The 21,867-nt window shown below is 43.1% G+C and overlaps 1 protein-coding gene and 1 long non-coding RNA gene across 32 annotated transcripts in view; both read left to right on the top strand.

The window, feature by feature from the left end:
* Positions 1–1,352: 1,352 nt before the first annotated feature.
* On the top strand, positions 1,353–2,070 carry LOC311578723. Its single transcript, XR_014772945.1, has 2 exons — positions 1,353–1,413; positions 1,755–2,070. It is a non-coding gene; the product is annotated as an uncharacterized lncRNA (long non-coding RNA).
* Positions 2,071–6,393: 4,323 nt separating this feature from the next.
* RIMS2 (regulating synaptic membrane exocytosis 2) overlaps positions 6,394–21,867 on the top strand; it is a 458,924-nt gene continuing 443,450 nt past the window's right edge. For 6 of the 31 annotated variants that reach the window (XM_084751278.1, XM_084751262.1, XM_084751284.1 and 3 more), the window contains exon 1: positions 6,401–7,014. In XM_084751278.1, coding sequence (XP_084607404.1) covers positions 6,836–7,014 — 179 coding nt within the window. In that variant the 5' untranslated portion in view covers positions 6,401–6,835. Of the gene's footprint in view, positions 7,015–21,867 lie in introns of all 31 variants that reach the window. The other 25 variants (XM_084751245.1, XM_084751242.1, XM_084751285.1 and 22 more) reach the window with 8 other exon arrangements.

Raw genomic sequence — 21,867 nt, 5'->3', positions numbered from 1 at the left:
GGTACTTGGTTGACACTGAATGCTTAGATCCTTTTTTTAAACTAACAGTTAAAAATTATTTCTGACGTAAAAATCACTTTTTAAATTTGTGTTCAAAGTTTTAATTAAGATAAATATTCAGTAAACACAGTAAGTTGTACATCTAGGTACCAAGTTTTAGCACTGTCTTTAAGTGTACAAACATGCTTTCCGATAGCTAGGCAGAAACAACAGAAGCAGTTTTATAAAGCTATGAATGAAAGATGATTGCAATATGATTGTCACAAGACCTTTTAATATAATAGCTGTATGCATCTTACAATGTGATAATTGTGAAATAACCTCATGCACTGCTAAATACACAGGTAATTAGCAAAACTTTATACTAAGACCCACTAAAGTTTATTATTATTTTTTTCTTGTTCATGAACTTTAATAATGAAACTATGCCAATCTTTAGTTTTATTTTTCCAGGAGCAAACAATGTATTTTTTTCCTGGTGCTTGCTGTACTCTTCTGTCACTACTAATAATGCACTGTTGTTTAAATGTAAAAAGACACTATATGTCTTTCTAAAGGCATAAGGTGACATGGTCTTATAACCAACATCCAGGCACTTTGAGTTGCTTTTGTAACAATGCTGATTAGCTTTGGATGAACTGGTCATATTCCCACACTCAACTTCTTGTCAAAAATAGTAGTTGTTGTCATTTGACAACTGGCAAAGATTAATAGTCAGCTGTGGCTATTGCACTGTCTGACTCACACAGGGATTTCAACCATGACCTTGGCCTCATTATCATGCTGTTAGAATCTACTGAGAAAAATAGCTGCACAAATAAGTCCTGAAAGCAAGAAGTTAAAAAAAAATTCTGTGTCTCCAAGTATAAGTCAGAGTGCATCTGTGTCCTTTGAGGAATTCTATTGGCAGGTGTTTTAGATATGAATAAAGAGATGGCTGCAAGATATACTTCTGAAAATCAAAGCTTATCATGTCAGTTCTTGCCTAAAATCTTCCACAATATAACTATAAAAACAAATACAATTTTTTTTCCAGAAAAGGCATACAAGCTAGAATATGATCTTACTACCACCTATTTCTATTACTACCTTTTGTTATAATTCTGTGCTCTTCACACTCCAATATGTAATGCTCTTATATTTTGTAGCTGTTCATGCATTTGTTCAGCATACATTTACTGAGGTGTTGTAGTGAACCAAGCCCTTTATTAGGTCCTGGGGAAATTGGGAAAAAAGTACATTCCTTGCTATTAAGAGAGTTCATGGTTCTGTTGAGGATATAGACAAAGAAATGGTTAAGGCACAAGGTGACATGTGCTATTTGTGAACAGGATATGTGCATTGATGAGAGCCTGGAGCAAACAGATGGAAAGAGAAAAAGGCTGAGAATGGCAAAGACATATGACTGAAGAGGTAAGTCAAGCTGAGAGAAAAGTTGCAGACATTAGAGGGCAAAAATATTGGCACAGAACAGGGATGTGCCAGGCATGGCACAGGGAAGAACAGGGATGTGTCTACAGGTGGTAGGTAAGGACAGAGGTGCTGCCAGGGCCCAAATCAAAAGTTAATGCTTTCTTTGCATTCATTTCCTCTTCTTCTCCCAATGTTCTTTTCCCGTTCTCATGTTCTCATGCTTCACCTCAGAAAGCAATTAACCAAATACTTGTTGAGGCACCCACCTATTAGCCATGCATTAATCCTGGTGCTTAGGATACATTAATAAAATTCCTCCTTTTCATGTGCTTATATTTTAGATGAAAGAACACAATGACAAACTGCAGTAAAAATACGTCAACTTACAATGAAAATACAAGCATCAGAAGAAAGCAAAGTACACCGGAAAAGGGAAAGGAGGTTGGAGTGATGGGGGAGGGGGTCTGAAAGGCAGGAAGATAGTAAATAGAAATATGAGCGAAAATTTGAAAAGGGAGTTAGCTAAGTAAACACCCAGTGAGAGGACTAGTGCAAGGCAGGTATCGAGTACTAAGTAGGGTTCAGATGCCACTTGCAGACCAATTAAGGAGCTCAGTTGGTATGAGTAGAGCAGGGAGCCTTCTCAGTATTTTAATCTGTGTGGTGTTTTAGGATGCTTACTTGTTTTCTGCCCATGTGGTACTGAGGATTGAATCCAGGGCCTCACACATTCTGGCTGTTTTACTTTTCCGTTGCTGTGATAAAACACCATGACCAAGGCAACTTATAAAAGTGTTTATCTGAGTTTACTGTTCCAGAGAGAGAGCAGTCAGTAATAGTTGGGAAGAAGAACAGGCATGGTGTCAGGATGGGGGTGGGGGGTGAGAGAGAGAGAGAGAGAGAGAGAGAGAGAGAGAGAGAGAGAGAGAGAGAGAGAGAGAGAGAGAGAGAGAGAGAGAGAGAGAGAGAGAGAGAGAGAGAGAGAGAGAGAGAGAGAGAGAGAGACAGAGGGGAGGGGGAGGATACTGAGACTCATCCAGAAAGGCTGCGCATCCTAAGCCTCCCCAAACAGCACCACCAGCAGGGGGCCAAGCACTCAAATGCTGGAGCTTATGCCACTTCAACACCACAAACCCACTTCTGGTACTAATTCCTGTTTTAGTTTGTTTCTCTGTTATGGTGATAAAATAACTGACGAAAGGCAACTTCCGGAAGAAAGGGTTTATTTGGCTTATAGGTTACAGTCCATCATCAGGGGAAGCCAGGGCAGGAACACATATCAGGACCCTGGAGGCAGGAACTGAAGCAGGAATCACAGAGGAATAGTGCTTCCTGGCTTCTTCCACTTGCTTGCTTACAAAGGCCAGGATTACCTACCCATGGGTGGCCGGTCCTCCTACAGGGATCGTAAGTCACAGAAGTGCATACCCCCCTTCTTGGAGTCTAATCTGATGGAAGCAATTGCTTGATTGAGATTCTCCCTCCCCAGGAAACCCTGGTTTGTGTCAAGCTGACAAAAACTAACAAGAACATTCGACAAGTGCCCTACACACACAGCCTCAGATGCCTGCTCACTATGCAGGGCTGCAAGGACAGAAGCAGCTATACCTGTTAGGACAGACTGTAGACTGACAACCATCTATCTGGATGCAGCAGTGGGACAGACATAATTCTGAGTCTTGTGAGGTATCCAGGTTTCGTAGCAGAATACTAAGGCCTCAGTACATCTCAAGAACATGATTATCTTATAGTTTTATTCTTGAGGTATATCTCCTAATACTTACCTAGTATATAACTAGTCCTTATCATTATGTAAAATGAAACTTCAGACTCAGGCATTATAAACCCCAATTCAGTAATAAAAGGCAGTTACTTCTAAAGGTAAGCAAGAATATTGCATTTTGAGACTACTACAAATGTGTTCACCTACTGAGGGGCGTGTCCAGGCAAACTAGAATTCCATCCATGACATAGTAAGATATGACTGACATTTCAAGTAAACACAAAACTTGAACAAATCTCTTGAGATCCATATTTCGGGAAAACCAAGCCTCGTGAGGTACTTTCTTTCATTATGAGCATAGCAATCTTATCTTAAGTTGGGTGAATATTTTTAAAGCAGATCACCTAGGCTACAGCCCATTTTAACATTCTATATGATATATATGCATATATTCTATCTGTATGGTATAAATATAGTGACACTTTCACTTTGTAAAGGTACATGACTAATGAGAGATTATTTTTATGTACCGCCACATCTAAGAATCTCCTTTGCTAAGAAAACTTCAGTTGTAGTAAGTAAAAGACTAAAAAAGCAAAACAAAACAGCAGGGACAACAAAATGCGCCCAACAACAGAATATCCTAGTCAGCCCACTCATACATAATTGTGGCAGATATTCAGGTTCATGGCCAGTTTCACCCAGGGAGGTGAGGGTGTGTGTATGTGTGTGTGTGTGTGTGTGTGTGTGCGTGCATGCATGCATGGGTGTGGACAGGGAAACACATACCTCAGGATACTATGACTGGCAGGAAATAATGTAGGTCCCAGAAGGTGACCCTTTGCTGTAAACGTACCCACATTTCTCCCCATCTGAACAACTGCTTTCCAGTTCACATTTTATGTATTTGAAGTAACTAAGCTATTTTAACCCCAGAATCTTCAGACTCAGCAGTGTGTGCATATTCTGGTTTCTGATCCCGTTGCGATGATGTTGGCTGGTGTTGGGAGGATGGTATTTTTAAAAATGGAAACCGAAATAAGGTGGAACATTATTATTTATAGTTCTATCATCTCGTTTAAAGGAGAACTTACCGTGTTTTGGTGGCTGGTGTTTCCCAGGCTAAAACCATAAAGTATGTGTACCAACTATCTGGTGACTGTCATGCATGCCAAAAAAGGAGTGTGTGTATAATAAAATACAACGTTTGAATTTAAAGGGAGACATTCAATTTTCTTTAGAAGTGTTTCCTTTCATTTTTCTTCTTCTTTGTTGTCTTGTTTTCTTTCTTCACCATCATCATGACATGTATACCCCCAATCTTTGCTATATGTTGGTTGGTTCAGATCATTTCAGAACATCCATGGCTAAGGTCTTACTTCTAGAAATGGATTCATTGGCTCTGGGTTGAGTTCAAGCATTTTAAACAAGTGACTCATGTAATTTTCCTGTGTTAACTTTGAAAACCATGGTAGTCTTAAATTGGACTGGCTCCAGCTCTGTTATTTAACCATATTTATAAATCTTCTGATCTTGGTCTTCCATTTCCTATATGATGAGGTTGGATTAGAGATTTACAAAAATTCTCTACCTGTAAAACACATCGATTGTGATAACATAAGATCCCATCTGGTTTGCCCGGCCCCAAAGCACTGAAAACTAATTTGGATTATGAATCTGGTTGAGAACAGGTGAGTGGTAGTAGCAATCAGCAGTAGTAATAATGATAATATACAAACAAAACATAAGCAAACTTTTCCATCTCTTCTTTCCAGTAACAAAGCACGGGAGAAAAACAATATAGAAATTTCAGCTTAGAAATCACAAGGGACACGTCGTGCTGCTTTGTCTGTTCCCAGTTCTCTCAAATTGAGACTAGTCAGGTGGTACCTGGGGAACAAAGGGAGGAGGGAGAGAGCTTACTACACATAAATATAATGCAAGCCCCGGAGGCGGAGGTTTACTCACCAGCCTGTAATCTGGCCTAGTACTAAGCAGTGTGAGGGTGGAAGGCGTGGTAGGGGTGTGTACATACACACGCATGCACATTTAACCTTGCTAACCGAAGCACCAGTCCAGAGTGGCAGGAGGAGGAAGAGGGGGTGATCGGATCATCCCCAGGGAGAGCTGACTGGGCTGTAACCCCCCTCAACGCCCCCTTTGAGCCCGCGCTGCTGTCGGTGCTACCTCCCTCCTACTGGAGTCGGCTTTCTTCTCTTCTTTGAGCCGGTCTCCAAGCTTCTAAAATCAGGCTAAAATGCTCTAATCTCTACTCACTGGACAAGAGTGAATGGCAGGAAAGGGCCAAAGAGCCCGAATCCTCCAGGACTGAGATCTGGTCCTTTCTCCTCTTCACACCTTCCAGTCACCCCCTCACGCCAAGCCTCGGGCAAACCTGCCTCTCACCTCCGAATTCCCTTTTCAGAACCGCACCGACTAGCCAGTTCCCCAGAACTTACGCACACCCGCCCTGCTCCCAGCCCGAGACACCACCAGCGCGCCCCGTACCCTCCGGTCACTCCTCGGGCTCTGTCCGGCTCCCGCGTCCCCGGTCGCTGACACCCTAGGGGCACCCACCTGCTCCAGTCTTCCCTCACCCAGGGACCCCGCCCAGGACAGCTCGGGAGCGCACGGTCCCCGAGGCTGCGGCTCGCAGTCTCAGCTCAGCGGCAGCCACCAGAAAACCTCCCCGAGACCCACACCCCGGGGCGCTCACTTGCTCCCTGCTCCGCCCCGGCCGTTAGCAGGGACCAGGGACAAGTCCCGGCCTGGGCGCTCGGGAGGCGACGCGAACCCCGCGGGAAGAGCCGGCGAGGCGGAGGGCGGAGGCGGCGGCGGCGCAGTGAGCGGGCCCCGCGCGCCGACTCCGCGCGCGGACCCTGGGGCCGGCGGGGGGACCCCGGGCGGGCGCGTGATGAGGCGCGGCCGGCGGCCGACCCCGCTGCGCGCGCGAGCTCGCTCGTGTCCGGGCGTTGGCAGGCGCGGGGCGCGGGCCGGAAGACCGGCCGCCTCCGGCCCGGGTGGGGGCGGGGGTCCCCTGCGGCAGCCCGCACCTCGTGCGTCCCGGAGGGGTCCTCCCTCGCGGCGCCCCGGAGCCCGGTGACGCGCCAGGCGGCGGGACAGCCGCGCCGCTCCCGCGCTCCCCCCCCCCCACCTCCGGCGCGGAGCACACGCGACCTGCGGGCGCTCGGGGGGTGACTTCCCGGGACTCCTCAGGGGGTCGGGCTCGCGGGGCAGCGCTTCCCGCTCCGCCACGCCGCGGCTGGACACTCGCGCCCCGGTCCGTGCGCCGCCCTCCCGCCCGCTCCCTCCAGTCACCCCACCCTCAGCCGTCCCCGCCACCTTACTCCACCGCCCTCCCCCGCCGCTCGGCGCACTCCGCGTCGGGGCCTCCTGCTCGTCGCTCCCGCGAACCGCTCACTTGCCAGCCCTTCGCCCCCGGGAAGAAGAAGAAGAAGAAGGAGAAGAAGAAGAAACATTTCCCCGAGCGCACTCTTCAGCTCTCCCCACCCCCCGTCCGGTCCTCCCCTCCCCCTGCTCGCTTTCCTGGGGGAGGGGGGCTGTCGCCAAGGATTGAAGGCCATTGATTTGTATGTATTTGTCCCAGCGCCGGAGGCTGCCCCAGTCGCCCGCGCCCGAGCCGCCGCTGCCAGTGGAGTTGCCTCCCTGCTTCCCTAGGGTGGTACGGCTCCACCAAACATGTCGGCTCCGGTCGGGCCCCGGGGCCGCCCGGCTCCCACCCCGGCGGCGGCCTCTCAGCCTCCTCCGCAGCCCGAGATGCCGGACCTCAGCCACCTCACGGAAGAGGAGAGGAAAATCATCCTGGCTGTCATGGATCGCCAGAAGAAAGAAGAGGAGAAGGAGCAGTCCGTGCTCAAGTAAGGACCCGGCTCCATCTTCCCGCCTCCCTCCCTCCTTCCCTCCCTCCCTCCCCGCCTGCCCTCCGCCCCCCGCGCGCCCGGGATCGCCGCCTTTCCTTCGGCCGGTGGCGCCGGGGCCACGAGGGCTGCGGCCCGCGGCCGCCGGGGTCGCTTTCTAGTTGTCAGCCGCGGGGGTGTGTGTGTCGCGGAGGGAGGGCGCCGAGTCCGGCTGGGGTGACGGTGGCGAGCTTGGGGAGGTGTGATTTTTTTTTTTTCCTTTCTCCCCGGCGCCCTCCGGTTTTCCCCGCGGGCCACTTCGGCTCCCGGGACGATGCTGAACCCGGGCTCCGCGCGTCCCATTTCCTTTCCCGCCGCCCCCGCGCGGAGGCAGTGACTGGGGCAAGGAATCCAATATGGCCGTGCACAGGTGCTCCTGGGCTGGACCCGGGTGGAGGCGCCCAGGCCCGGGGTGCGGGTGCCACCGGGGTCCCTCGTCCCGTGCCCGCGAGGGCCGGCTCTGTCCCCAGCCCCGGGAGGGCCGGCGCCGCCCCACGGTTCCAGCGGGCAGGAAGGCGGCGGCGCGGGCGAGGGGGCCTAAGCGCGGTCGCGTCTCGGGTGGGTGTGCGGCCGCCGCCATCTTCCAGCCCCTCCCCCTCGGCGGGTGCTAACACCCTGCACTCTGGTGTTCTTCCTGTTTGCAACTAGTCAGTCTGTGCGATCCCGGGGAGACTCCGGTTTCCCAGCATCGTTGCAGTTTGGGGTGCTCCCTCCCTCGCGAAGTTCTACTATGTTTGCTCACAGTCCAGCCAGCCGGGATTTTGCCGAGGGTGGGAGGCGTGAAAGTGGCACCCAGGCTTCGGTTTAGAGGCGGCGTAACTTCAGCACCAGGGAACTGTCCAGACTGAGTTTTCCTCTGCGTTGGGATTCCTTGTCAGTGTAGCAGTGTGTAGTTGAGATTTGTTTCTACAGGTTTGCTTTTAAATGTTTTATGATTTTTGATTTCTCAGTTACTCCGGGAGAGTCACTGTCTAGATGTGTAACCTTTCAGTGTTTATCCAAGTCATTTTTCCCCCATTTTTGCTTGAAATGAGTTACTATAAAAATTAACCTAGAGGGACTGTCACCAAACACACTTTAACGTAATCTTTATGAACACAATTAAAAGTGTAGACTTTATCTGTGAAAAGAAATGACCTCAGCGACTTATTTTGAAAACAGGTTGTTGAATTCAGTATTTGTTCACATAGGAAAGCATACTTTCATATTTTAGTGAAATATATTTTACATAACCTGTGGTAACAAACTTGTGTCAAGTAGGTATATTTCTTAGGAAAATATACAATTTCTCACAGAATAATGAAAGAACAAGAGATCAGATATATTCCTGACATATTTAGAATTGCTTCTTCAAAACTAATTTTTAGGTTTCAATATGTACTAGGAAATTTGGCCTATTAATGGACATAGGATATGAACAAAAAGTTAAGTAATTTAATCAGCTTAAACTATGGAATAATAAAGACAGTTTTTCAAAAGCTTTTGAGCATATTCCTAACTTAGCTCAACCTTAACGTATATACCAATAGTGGTAAGATTTTGATCATTACAATTTTATATTCAGATATGAGTTTATACTTTTTAATATAGTTGCTAGAATCAGTATTGCCAAAGTGATGCTCAGGGAAAACAGGACTTTAGTTCTTTGAAACACATATATAAATGGAAATGGGTTTTTTAAAATAGTAAATTAAATCATAGTGTTATTGGCTAGTTAATTTTATATAGTTTTATATTTAATGTTTGAGTGCTGAATTAAAAATTGCTCAAAACGGAAGTGTATTTTATTGAATAGATGTTATTAATGAGTTTTTCAGATCAACTGTATGTGTAGACATCTCTAAGTAAACCTCCGTACTTTGCAAACACTTATATGTATACATCTATTTCACATTATTTAGATAGATACATTCTCTAAACATAGCTGTGTAATATGTGAAATCACATCAATGAAAAGTATAGATGAAGATTTAGGTGCTTATTTACATAGTTTTAAATAGTTTTGAAAATACTTTAGACAAGGAAGCTGAGAATAAACTTTATAATAGAATCACGGTAACAAGAGGCAGTTAATTTTGAATAATTTTTCTCATTTATTAAATAATATGTTCCTAGGCTTGGATGTCAAATAAAAAATGTGCTATGTAAGAAGAATAATTCTGATAGTTGTGACTACTCTTTCCCTTGAAATTTCAGGGCCTCTTACCAGCTCATGACTTAAACGGTCTTTTATTTCTCAATAGTGCTATCACTTAATTGCATGTTAGCATTTTCTTTTTCCTCAAAGAGGGTCATAGACACAGAGAAGTAAACTAAAACTCAAATTTATATTTGCTTCTTTTTAACTATTATGTTAAAAATAAGTTGAGGTGGGAGGAAATTGAAGACTGGATAAAATACTTTGTGTGATCTGTGAGTTTCCGTATTCATACTAAATATTATGCAAAGTAAGATTGTATACCCAAGGGCATCACAAGATGATATACTGGAATGCAAGAAGAACATAGTAAAACCTATAGCTCTTTGTTTGGGGGGAAAAAAGGCAAAGCCCTATATTTCTTAGTATAGATCAGCTAATACTAAGATGCATATAATTTATGAGTAAAGGCATACATTAAAAGTTCATGCTTGAGTTGTAAAGCAGGTTGAGGCCACCACACTATGTCCTCTTTTTAGGAGCCGGAGTCTTTAAAAATGATTCGTACTTCGTTATCAGTGATTTCTTTAAGGCGCAGCTATGCATACACATACCGAGGAAGTCTTCTGTCTATCAAACCATACTGTCTTACATGTGCATGAGGGACGATATTTTTTAAAATGCATTTTTACATCCCACTCACTCCCTGGTTAATTACCTCAGAAAGGTCCTTACCTGAGTTCCTGCAGCAGTTTCAGTTTTGAGTCTTGAGGAGTCACAATTTTGTTGGTCTTGCTCTACAGCATTCTTAAGTCATAATAGGTACCTAGTAAGAAATGTTGAGTTGAATTAGAGTGCAAATGAGATAGTTCCTCATTCTGTGGGGAAAAGAGGAATTTTTTTTTTTTAAAGAAAAACTGTTTAGTGAATGTTGTGTTTCCACTGTCTTTTTTTAGTTTTTATTTTGGTGTGATTTAAAATCTATTTTTGATTAAAAAAAAAGTATCAAAAAGGCAAGCCCACTGAAACCAAGCAGAAAGGTACTCAGTACATATATGTATGGTGGTTTTATTATGCACCTAACATGGTCTTTTATACAAAATGCTTTGAACACAGAAATTATTTTCTCCTTCCTTCTCTTTCTCCCTAATTTTTTAAACCTCCCTTCCTCTTTTCCTCCTTTTCTTTCATTTGATAGTGGTTTTTCTGTGTAGCCCAGGTTGGCCTTCCATGAACAATCCTTCTGTTTCTGCCTTCCCAATCCACAGTACTAGGATTATAGGCACTGTGCTACCACACCTAGGTATTTATGTTTCTCAGCAGCTGTGTATTCTGTTATGTCTTCATTCTCTGCTTGCTCCCCAAATAAAGAGTGTAAAGCACATTCACTGCAGAGTAAGTTAACAAGTACACACTGTGTGTGTGTGTGTGTGTGTAAGTGTAAATGTTTTAGAGTATTTAGTTTAATTTATTTACTTATGTTTGAGACAGAGTTTTGCTGTGCATCCCTGGCTTGCTTAGAACTTGCTATGTAGAATAGGCTGGCCCCAGTCTCACATAGATCTGCCTGCTTCTGCCTCCCAACTGCTGGGATTAAAGGTATTTGCCACTATTCCTGGCTCAATTGTTTATTTTATTTTGGGACAGAGTCTCTCTACATAGCTCTGGCTGTCCTGGAACTCACTATGTAGACCAGGCTGGCCTCAAACTCACACAGATCTGCCGCCTGTAGCTTCCGAGTCCTGGGATAATAGGTGGGTGTGCCACCACACCCAGCTTAAATAATTTAATGATGCAATTCTATAAGTAGTTTCTAAAGTTAATTTATAAAATTGTTTATTTAACAGATAATATATCCTTGTGCTATAAAGTATCTTATTTACCTACTTATTTTACCTATCTGTGGTTATTATTAATACCATAATTATTCTTTGCACAATATAATAGAGGCACAAGAGATACATGTGTAACTAGGTGTATTTATATATGTGTGTGCACATACGTGTATGCATGTTTGTAGGCAAGCATAAAAGTGTAAGTATGTCCTGCATTTTCCTGTTTTGAAGGGAATTCCACATTTGGTTAAATTCTGTTATACCACTTGCTGTGTGTTCTGCAATTTCTTAAAGTCATTCCATACTTCAGGAACTTAAGTTGTTCTGCTTTGCCGCTAGCGATGACACTTTAATACATTGCTTTTAATGTCGAGCACTGTGTATCTGGGATAAATTCTTAGAAAAAAATTGTTCTGTAGAGCCCAGCAGTGGTGGCGCAGGCCTTTAATGCTAGCACTGGGGAGGCAGAGGCAGGCAGATCTCTGAGTTCAAGGCTAGCCTGGTTCCCGGACAGTCGGGGTTACATAGAGAAACCCTGTCTTGAAAAAAAACAAAAACGAATAAACAAATGAAACAAAGCAACAAAAACCATTCTTTCAAATAGTCAGGAGACTTCAATGCATATTACCAACTTTATCTTCGTAGGGGAAGTCTGCATAGGTCATGTATACTGAGGAGACTCCCACTTCCTTGCCAAATCAGTGTGTGAGAAGCTCGGTCAGACTTTCTATGCCAATGTAGATGTAACTTGCCGTTTTCTTACTTCAATGAGCACTTTTCCCATTTGTTTAGGATCATTTATATTTCCTTTACTGTTGTAGTTTTTGATCTGTTTTGAAGCTCTTTATATATGTGTTGGGTTAGGAACTTATTCATCCCCTCACCCCCTTTTACTGGTCAAGATTTCTAAAAATGTGTTCAAATTTATGGCATTTTTCTTCCATGGCTTTTGGATTTGTGATCAGCTTAGAATGGCCTTCTTTATTCTATATTTGTCTGTCTGCCTGCCTATCTGTGTCTCTCTCTACCGTAGCTTACCAGATAAATGATACTGTGAAACAGAAAACCTTTAAATAAAGGTGATTGTTGCATCACGTAAATATCAGTTGCCTTCGCCAAGATGAAAACCTTCCGTTTGTAAGGATTCACGTGTATTCTGATGAGTGGTTGGCATTTTATAAGAATGTGTCTAGTGAAATTTTAATATAAAATCTGTATTTTAAAGTAAGGAGGCAACTAATACTATTTTCCCGTTGATAGTAGATGTTAGTAATGGGACGGTTGTATGGTGTGAGTGAAGAGGTCGTGGGGGCAAGTGCGATGGACCAACTCAGTTACTTGACACTTCACTGATTAATAAGCTCCTGCTTAAATTATTAAACTCTCTGAGTTTTCTCATCTATACTAGTTGAGTACTAGGATTGATCATTAGACTGAGTTTCCAGAGTATGTAGATATGTAATAATTAATTGTTTTTGTGAGCTGATTTTAGATAACACTCTTTAAGGTTTAAAACATTTTGATAACATTTCTAAGTGAAATCTTCATATATTTTAAAAATTGAGAGATTTGTTTCTCTAGTAGGAAGCCAATTAAAAAACAAGATTTATTTATTATTATGGATACAATGCTCTGCTTGCATATACACCTGCAGGCCAGAAGAGGGCATCAGATCACACTATAGATGGCTGTGAGCCACCGTGTGGTATTTGAACTCAGGACTCTGGAGGAGCAGTGCCTTTAACCTCTGAGCCGTCTCTCCAGCTTCCCGAAATGTTTTAAGTAACTTGTAAGCATAGGATTGAAGAGAGGGGAGCATGAGGACTTGAAAGCAGTTTTCTCAGCAATGCCCACTTTTGAGAAGTTGGGAAACTAAGGGATCATAATGAAAATAATATGGACACTAAATACCACTTGCCAGCGTGTATATTAATGACTCATTTGTAGAGTCTATCTTGTGGTTAATCTTTGTGATTAATTTTTCATTATATTACCGAGCCACGTATGTACTTACATGTCTTATTCCTACTATAAACATGTCTTAACAGGTTAAGCTAGTTCTGAAGCTTGGTTACTAGAACTTGGAACGCTCATCTTCAAATTGTCTCTCAGAAAGAAAGCTCAGTCTTTGGATGGTTGTGTCTTTCTTATCCTTCTGACCTTGCTTTCAAACAGAGCCCATCTCTGACTAGGCTTTAAACCATGTTTTCTTCTTTATTCTTACTATAGCGTCTCTTACGACTCTCAAATTATGGTCTGTCTACTTTGCTAGATTATAAACTTTCATAGAGTAGACATTTTCATTTAGAAAATACTTTAAAGTTAAATCCAATAATTAAAAGAAAAAAGATTGTTTTGTAATAGTAAACTTATTTGTGAAATAAAATTTAATTTAAAAATTTATGCCCAATTTACGTGGAAGCTAATACATAATGTAGCTTGTATAATTATTTATTTGTACAATTGCAGTTTTTAAACTAAGCTTGTCTACTCTCACTAGCAAATAGAAGATTGTGATTACATGTTATTTAACAATGTAGTGAACTTAGGAATTAATGAATACTTTGCTTTCAAAATTACTTTTTTGATCATCAATAGACTTCCATTGTATGTAGCAGAGCTGAAAAATACGTGTTAGGCATTGTGTGTGCTAGGCAAATACTCTATAACCAAGAGATAGTTGTATCTCCCGGCCTTTAAAATATTAAAGAATAATTATTTATTGCTGTGCATGTGTGTCTGATTATAGGTATATATGTGTCACAGTGTCCATGTGGGGGTCAGAGAACTACTTTTGGGAGTTAGTATTTTCTGCCACCTTAGGAGTTTTGGGGAATAAACTTAGGTCATCAGATCTTTTTTTGTGCTTCTGTTTGCTGAGTGAGTCTTCATATGTAACTCAGGCAAGCCGTGAACTCATGATTTTTTTTGCTTCAGGCTCATGAGTGTTGGAAGTGTTGGCACAACAGGTGTGCACCACCATACTTGGCTCACACAAAATGTGTTGAATAGACATAGTTCATGCCTTTCACAGGCAGAGGGTCTAAGACCAACAGTATCATATGAAGACAAAATAATGTAAACTGTCATGAAAAAAAAAAAGCACAAAAAACCACCCTAAAGGTATTTCCAGTATGTAATAGCCATAGCAAAAAAACAAAAAACAAAAAACAAAAAACAAAAAAACCCCCAAAAAACAAAAACAAACAAACAAACAAACAAAAAACGTTCAGACTAATCTCATGAGTAGTTTGTTGTTTCTTTGGTGTTGTTCAGAGTACCAGTTCATCCTATTAAAATGCCTTGAAGCTTCACTCCTAGCCTCTAGTCACTCTCTGGGGACTGATGGAATGCAAAGGTCTCAAGAGTGTCTAGATACTTTTCACCACTACCAGCTAACCCTTAGAGAATTCACTGTAGGAAAAACCATGAGCTGCAACTAAAATATTGCATAGTAAGTGCTAGGAGATTGCGGTGTAGGGGCAGCTTGTGGATGCATGCAGATGAAGACGCTTGTGAGGCAGCCTTAGGTAGATGACTTCCCGTTTGTCCCAAAGGGAGCAGTAGATGCTATCGGGCAAGTGGAGACAGTCCAAGCAAGGCCCCTGGGCTCTCCTGTCCCTCTAACCCAAAGACTTCTTTGACTGTGAAAGATGCGTGGGGTGTAGAGCACAGTTAAATGGTTAAACAGAGCACACACTTAAATGGAGATGAGTTATCTGAGGAGCTCGGAGAGACGCCAGGGGTCAGATCCTACAAGGCCTTATATGGTTGGTATTCTTTGGGTTTGAGTTTCATCATGGTGGCAGTAGGAGTGAATTTTAACCTTGGCGCACTATAGTAGACTTTTGTTGGAAAACACTCTAACAGCAACGATTAAAGAGAGGGTGTAAAACTAGAGGCAAGGGCAGCACCGCTTAGCAGACTCTTTCAGTAATTCATGTGGTAAATGATGGAAATATAAAAGTAGACAGTGGAGTGTCAAGGTAGGTTTTTGAAGAAGTGAGACGCTAAACTTTGCAGGATTTGACCACCGAGTGTGAAGAGCCAGGTAGGCATCTTAAGACACCTGGCTGGCTTACCTGACTGCCTGTAACCCTGCTCATCTCACTCCTAGTTACCTCTCTAAACTTACTAGTCTGAGGACTAGTTGTAGCCCAAGGGAGCGGTTGTGGGCTAGCCTCCTGTCTTGCTTTAGTTTTCTAAGGTTTATTGCATGAGTGGGAGCTAGAGAAGTAACTCTGTAACCTGTGATGCCTCGTGGGGTGGAAAATAGAGTATAATGACTAAAAGAGAGAAAGAAGAAAAGAGATAAGGAAAAAAAGTGGAGAGAGAGAAAGGCCAGTCAGGGCTCGCTGAACCCATTCTTTTTTTTTTTTTTTTTTTTTTTTTTTTTTGGAGACAGGGTTTCTCTGTGTAGTCTTGGCTGTCCTGGACTCACTTTGTAGACCAGGCTGGCCTCGAACTCACAGCGATCCGCCTGCCTCTGCCTCCCCAGTGCTGGGATTAGAGGGGTGCGCCACCATGTCCGGCTCTGAACCCATTCTTAATTGGAAAGAACCTGCTACATTGTCGCTTGTAAAAGTGCTGGAGGTACTTGTGCTATGCTATGTAGCCTCCTCCCTCCCTCCCTCCCTCCCTCCCTCCCTCCCTCCTTCCCTCCCTTCCTGCCTCCCTTCTTCTTTTTTCTAAACAGGGTTTTCCTGTGTAGCCCTGGCTGTCCTGGAGCTTATTCTATAGACCAGGCTGGCTTCAAACACAGAGATCGGTCTGCCTCCGCCTTCTGAGTGCTGGGATAAAAGCGCACCACCAAGTCTGGCTGCTGTGTAGTCTTTGAATACTCCTGGCCTTTTCTTTATGAAACTTTTCTTTTCTTTTTTTTTTTTAAAGATTTATTTATTTATTTATTATGTATACAGTGCTCTGCTTGCAGAAGAGGGCATCAGGTTACATTATAGATGGCTGTGAGCCACCATGTGGTTGCCGGGAATTGAACTCAGGACCTTCGGAAGAGCAGGCAGCGCTCTTAACCACTGAGCCATCTCTCCAGCCCCATGAAACATTTCCTTTTCCCATTGGTAAGGTAGACTCAGAGAAGTTTTTCCGCCCTCTGTCTTTGAGTCAATTCTTGGTCATTTTAAACTATGACACAGTCTTTGTTTTATATGTTAGGTTTAACTAGAGTAAATCCCTGTCAGGTCCATGTTAACGCATCACTTCTGAGAGAATTTTGAAGATAAGAAGGCATTGTAGGAAGATACAGAGAGGAAATGAGCCGCGGAAATGAGCTGTCGATGTTAATGAAGATTGTTTCTCTTTACTGGATTACTGAATTACTGAGGATTATAGAATGTGTATTATGAAAGGCAGAGGAAGATTACTAGATTCTACAGTGGTAAGTTTCAGGAATAGTATTAGAAGTAGAGTTGTCGAAAGGGCTGGAGGAAGGGCTCAGCGGTTAGAAGCACGCGCTGTTTGTGCAGCGGACTCAGGCTTGGCCCTCAGCACCTACGCAGCAGCTCACACCACCTTCCTGTTACTACAGGGACCATAACACCCTCGTCTGGCCTGACCTGTACCTGTACCAGGTGCTTATGTGGTGAACTTAAATGCATACAGACAGACACACAAGCCACATACATTTTTAAAAATTATTTTTAAAAGGGAGACAGTTTAGTCCAGGTATGATATAATAGTTCACCTACTTTGTCTGTACTATAGTACTGTTACCTAAAAATTTGAAGTTATGTAGTATAATAAACAAAAGTTACCAACTTTATGCAGTTTGTATTTTATTTTATTTGTATGTTATATGAATACCGAAGCATTATTTATATTTTCTATGTAACATAGTGTTATCTAAAAAGGTATTTGGAGTTAATAACTTTTACATAGTTTACACACCATTAACATTTATTTTATTTTATTTTTAGTTTTTTTTTTTTTTAGAAGGATTTCTCTGTGTGTACCCCTGGCTGTCCTGGAATCACTCTGTAGGGCATGCTGGCTTCGAACTCACAGAGATCCGCATGCCTCTGCCTCCCGAGTGCTGGGATTAAAGGTGTGTGCCACTGCCGCCGCCACCTGGCTAACATTTAATATTTTTATGTAGGTTCTTATTTTTGGTAGGTTTTTAAAATGGCTTGCCTTTTTTTTGGTTTGGTTTTCCAAGACAGAGTTTCTCTGTGTAGCATTGGCTGTCCTGTACGCACTTTGTAGACCAGGCTGGTCTTAAACTCACAAAGATCTACCTGCCTCCGGAATGCTGAGATTTTAGGTGTCTGCCACTGTGCCTGGCTGTTTGGTAGGTTTTTTAAACACAGCTGGATATATACTCCCTTTAGCCAAAGGAAGACGCTAACATTTTTTTCTTTCAACTAAGCTTATGTTTACTTGGAAGGGAAAACTAGCTTGGTGGCATCGTGCATTCTGTAAGGTTTCTGGGCTTGTAAGACTGGGTGGGGATGGGGTGAGGGGGGTAATACAGTGAGCAATATGGTGAGGTAGCAGAATAATCAGAGCTGTATATGACGCTTTAGTAGTATTCAGTTGACAGATGGAGAGGATGCTCACATCCATCTTGTTTTGTGGGCATATGAGACGTCTATTATAATTTTTCTAATAGTTTGTTTCCCAGGAGCATAGATGAAAAGCCTGTGTTTTATCACACTCAATCTTTGTTACTCAAAGTCTGTCTTTAGCCTGAAAGAATTCAATATTGTATTTTTTTCTGTCAAAAATTAGTCTTGTGGGGATGGTGAGGTGTTAACGGTTGTAGAGCATGGCTCCTAGCTCTGGCCCTTTGTGCGCTTGCTCTCCCATCTGGATAGGTTCAGTGACACTGAGTTTTGGTGGATCATTGTAGCCTTCTCTTCCCACTAGCTTTTGTTTAATAATAAATAGGCTTTGAGTGTTACATTGTTGCAATTTGGAGATTGTAACTATTGTTATGAGTAACATCACCTTTCTTTTATTGTCATATCTATTATCATTCTTCTAAATGTGGCTAATATAAATTTTCTCAAGAATTTTTTTTTTGTTTTTTTGAGACAAAGTTTTACTGTTTATCCCTGGTCAGCCTTCATTTTGAAGACCAGGCTGGCCTTGAACTCATAGAGATCCATCAGTTTCTGCAGTCTCCCAAGTGCTGGGATTAAAGGCACGTACTATCTTACCCAGCTAACTTCGTGTTTTAACTTTGAAAAAGCTTTGCATTTCATAACTGTGTAATAGCTATGGAAGCACGTGCATGTTACTAACATTTATATATTTGTTTGTTTACTGAAGGGTCTGGTGTATCCTAGGCTAGCCTTGAAGTTGCTGTGCAGCTCATTCTCCGGCCTCTATCTCCTGAGTGCTAGGATTATTGGTGTGTGCCCTCCACCTGATCTGCCCAGTGCTGGGGGTCAAACCCAGAGCTTTTTGTATGCTACTCTGGGACTTTTAACAAAGAGATGCATCCTCAGCCTCATGATAGTCAATTTTATTCTGTAGGCCGATAGCTTTTTACTGATTTTTTGCTATTAGCTGAGTCTTAACTCAGTCATAGAATTATTGAACACAATTTATAAGGAAGGGTCCATTACGTTTCTCATGTGGGGGCTAGGAATTGAACGTGGGTCTTCTAGAAGACCAGCAATCCTTTTTAACAACAGAGACATTTCTGCAGCACCTGCTGTTTATTTATTGTTTTTTATTTTGAATTTGTCTCCCATTAAGTTTTAGTTGAGTTTCGCTATATTGGTGGGCTTGTAGGAGTTGGCTTGTACGGACTTACATTCATTCAGCATTTATTATATACTGGGTCACAGACAGACTTTGTAAGTATGGAACACAGGTTTGTATATAGATACTTTAGCTAATGTTTGCTTATTTACATATTGGTGTGTGTTTATGCCTCTGTGAGTGCATGCACGTGAGCCTGTACAGTTGTCTGTCTGTGCATGGCCCTCGAGACCTGAAGAGGGCACCGAGTGTCTGTCACTCTCTGCCTATTATTTGGAGTCCAGGTGTCTCCTTGAACCAAAGGCTCACATTTTGGCCAGGCTTGGAAGCCAGCGAGCCCCAGTGACCCTTCTGTCTCTGCCCACCTCCGAGTTGGGGTTTTAGGCGTTTGCTAGGGTATCTGGCTTGTTATGTGGGGCCAGGATCAGAACTCCAGCCCTCATCCTTATGGAACAAATGCGCTCAGCTGCTGAGCCCACTCTTTGCCTTCTGTCCGTAACTCTTTTTGACAGATCTAACTTTCTCCCCTTGCGTCGCCGTTTCATCTTCCAGAAAACACGGAGAGCAGACGTTCCTGGACTCTAGACTCAGACAGCCAGGGTCTACATCCCGGTGTTACTTGGTTTACCTCAGTGTGTCTGTTTGTAAGATGGGAATAATAGCATGGACTTCAGAAGCTGTTTTTGAAGATTCAATTTATACTTGCAAAGCGCTTAAAAGAGTGTCTAACATATCACATACACTATGTTTTAAAAATCAATAAATTAGTTATGAAGAAAACAAAACATTTACAGCTATAGAGAATGTTGTCAGCAAATACTTTCAATAACTATTGCAAGGATGGTATTACACTCATTAGTAAAGTCCTAGATCTTCCAGAATTATATAGAATTCCTTCTTAGTGGCTTGAAAGAACCCACATTTATTATTGTACAGTTCTGCAGGTCAGAAACCTCTCCTAGTCTTCCTTACTGGGCTAAAGTCAAGATGAAGGCAGGTGTGCATTTCCTCTGGAAGCTCTATTTGCTTGGTCATTTCAGTTGCCCAGAGTGAACAGGTGATGTGTGTGTGTGTGTGTGCTTTGTTTTTTGTTTATAGAACCAACATTCCCATGTTCTCATCAGCAGTCGTCTAAAGAATATCCTTACCTTTTAGAGGCCTCTTGCGTGTAGCTCTTTATGTTTCAGAGCTAACAATGCATATGGGGTCTTTCTCAAGATGCTACGACTCTCACACTTCTTTATCGTCTCATCTCTTTCTGTTCATCTGAGTAAGCTTTTTCCTGTCTAAGAATTATTGTCATTAATTGTGCTTGCCTCTATCAGATATCCCACACGTTATCGTTCCCTTTAACCATGAAAGAAACCATGTTCACATGTTCCTGGGGTTAGGAGAGAACACCTTTTATTGGGTGGGAGTCATTCTCCTTACTTCTCTATTGGACACCAGTAGAAATACATTTGGACACACACACACATGCACATGCACGCGCACACACACACACACACGCACGCACGCACGCACATGCACACATACACATATAAATTGACTCTTACAGGTATGAATATTCTGTCTGTACATGTGTATATGCGCCATGATTGTGCCGTGGTGTGAGTGAACGACAGAAGAGAACACTGATTTCCTGAAACTGAAAACTGATTTCCTGAAACTGAAGTTACGGGTGGTTGTGACTGCCGTGTGGCTGCTGGGGCTTGAACCTGGGTCCTTTGCTAGAGCAGCAAATGCTCTTAACCACTGAGCCAGCTCTCCAGCTCTTTTGCCTGTATATATTTTAAATAAAGTTCACAGTTTTATTTTTAGTTTTTATTTACTTTTTTATATTCAGAGACAGATTTTAGAATGAGATTATGTTGGATAATTTTATGTCAAGTTGATATAAATTAAAGTCATTTGAGGGGAGGGAACCTCAGTTGAGAAAATGCACTCATAGGACAAGCCAGTGGGCAAGCCTGTAAGGGGAGGGCCCTACCCACTGTAGGTGGTGCTGTCCTGGCCTGGTGGTCCTGACTTCTATAAGTAAGCAGGCTGAGCGAGCCATGATGAGCAGTTCAGTAAGCAACGCTCTTCCGTGACCTCTGCATCAGCTCCCGGCTCCAGGCTCCTGTCTTGCTTAAGTTCCTGCCCGACTTCTGTGGAGCACTGTGACGTGGAAGCTCAGACTGGATAAACCCTTTCCTCCCCACCGTGCTTTTTGGTCATGGTGTTTTATTGTGGCAACAGAAGCCGCAACTGAGACAGGCAACACTGAAATGATGCAGCACTGTGTGCCTCTTCATGGGTTTATAGAAGTATATACTTCTCAGATTAATGTCAGCATCATTTTCAGTTTTTATTTACTTAGGAGTTTCTTCCTAGGTTAAAATGTGAGTCTACACCTGATCTACATGTGGGCTGTTAAGGGTTTTAAGGCCACTCTACATACTGAGTCAGGGCAAGACGGTGTCCCCGCCAAAAAAAGTGAGCCTGACTAGAGATGGGGTGGAGGAATTGAAGGTAAGCAGTATGAATTGACTTGTGTTCTGAGTATAAGGATGAAATACTCTTCCAAAATAGCTATTGTGGTCAATAATTATATTTTTATAGAATGTGGGGGTAACTTTAATACATGCCTAAAGCAGTATTTTTCACTACGTGAAGGCTATCTTGTATATATTTTCTGTTGGACTGTAAGTAAAGATTTGTATTTTACCTTTTCACTACAATATGATTTTCCTTTTCATACGTATTAGTTACGTTTATTGTAGCTGTGACTAAACACCTAACACACTTAAGGGAGGAGAGGGTTATCCTCACAGTTTCAGAGGGTCACAGTCTATGATGAGGCAGAGCTTCTTGCCCTGGTCAGTGGTGGCAGCGCCTCCTGCTGGTGGCCCCTTCCCATGGCAGGGAGCGGGAGGCAGAGAGAAGCGGAGCAGAGCGGGATGGAAGGACGGCACACCTCTCCACGCCTGTCCTCGTGACTGCACAGCACACAGCACAGAGCTGCGAGCGGGGAAACAAATCCTTCCGCACGTTTGCATATTTTGTGAGGGATCATTCCTTTCCTTACATTTATATCTTTATGCATTTTTGTTTTTTGTAATTATTAGCAAAGTG

This window comes from Acomys minous, assembly GCF_964271855.1.
Source record: "Acomys minous genome assembly, chromosome: 12".
In the NCBI taxonomy this organism is placed as follows: Eukaryota; Metazoa; Chordata; class Mammalia; order Rodentia; family Muridae; genus Acomys; species Acomys minous.
The sequence above is the reverse complement of the archived record's forward strand: the minus strand, read 5'-3'. Positions and strand labels throughout refer to the sequence as shown.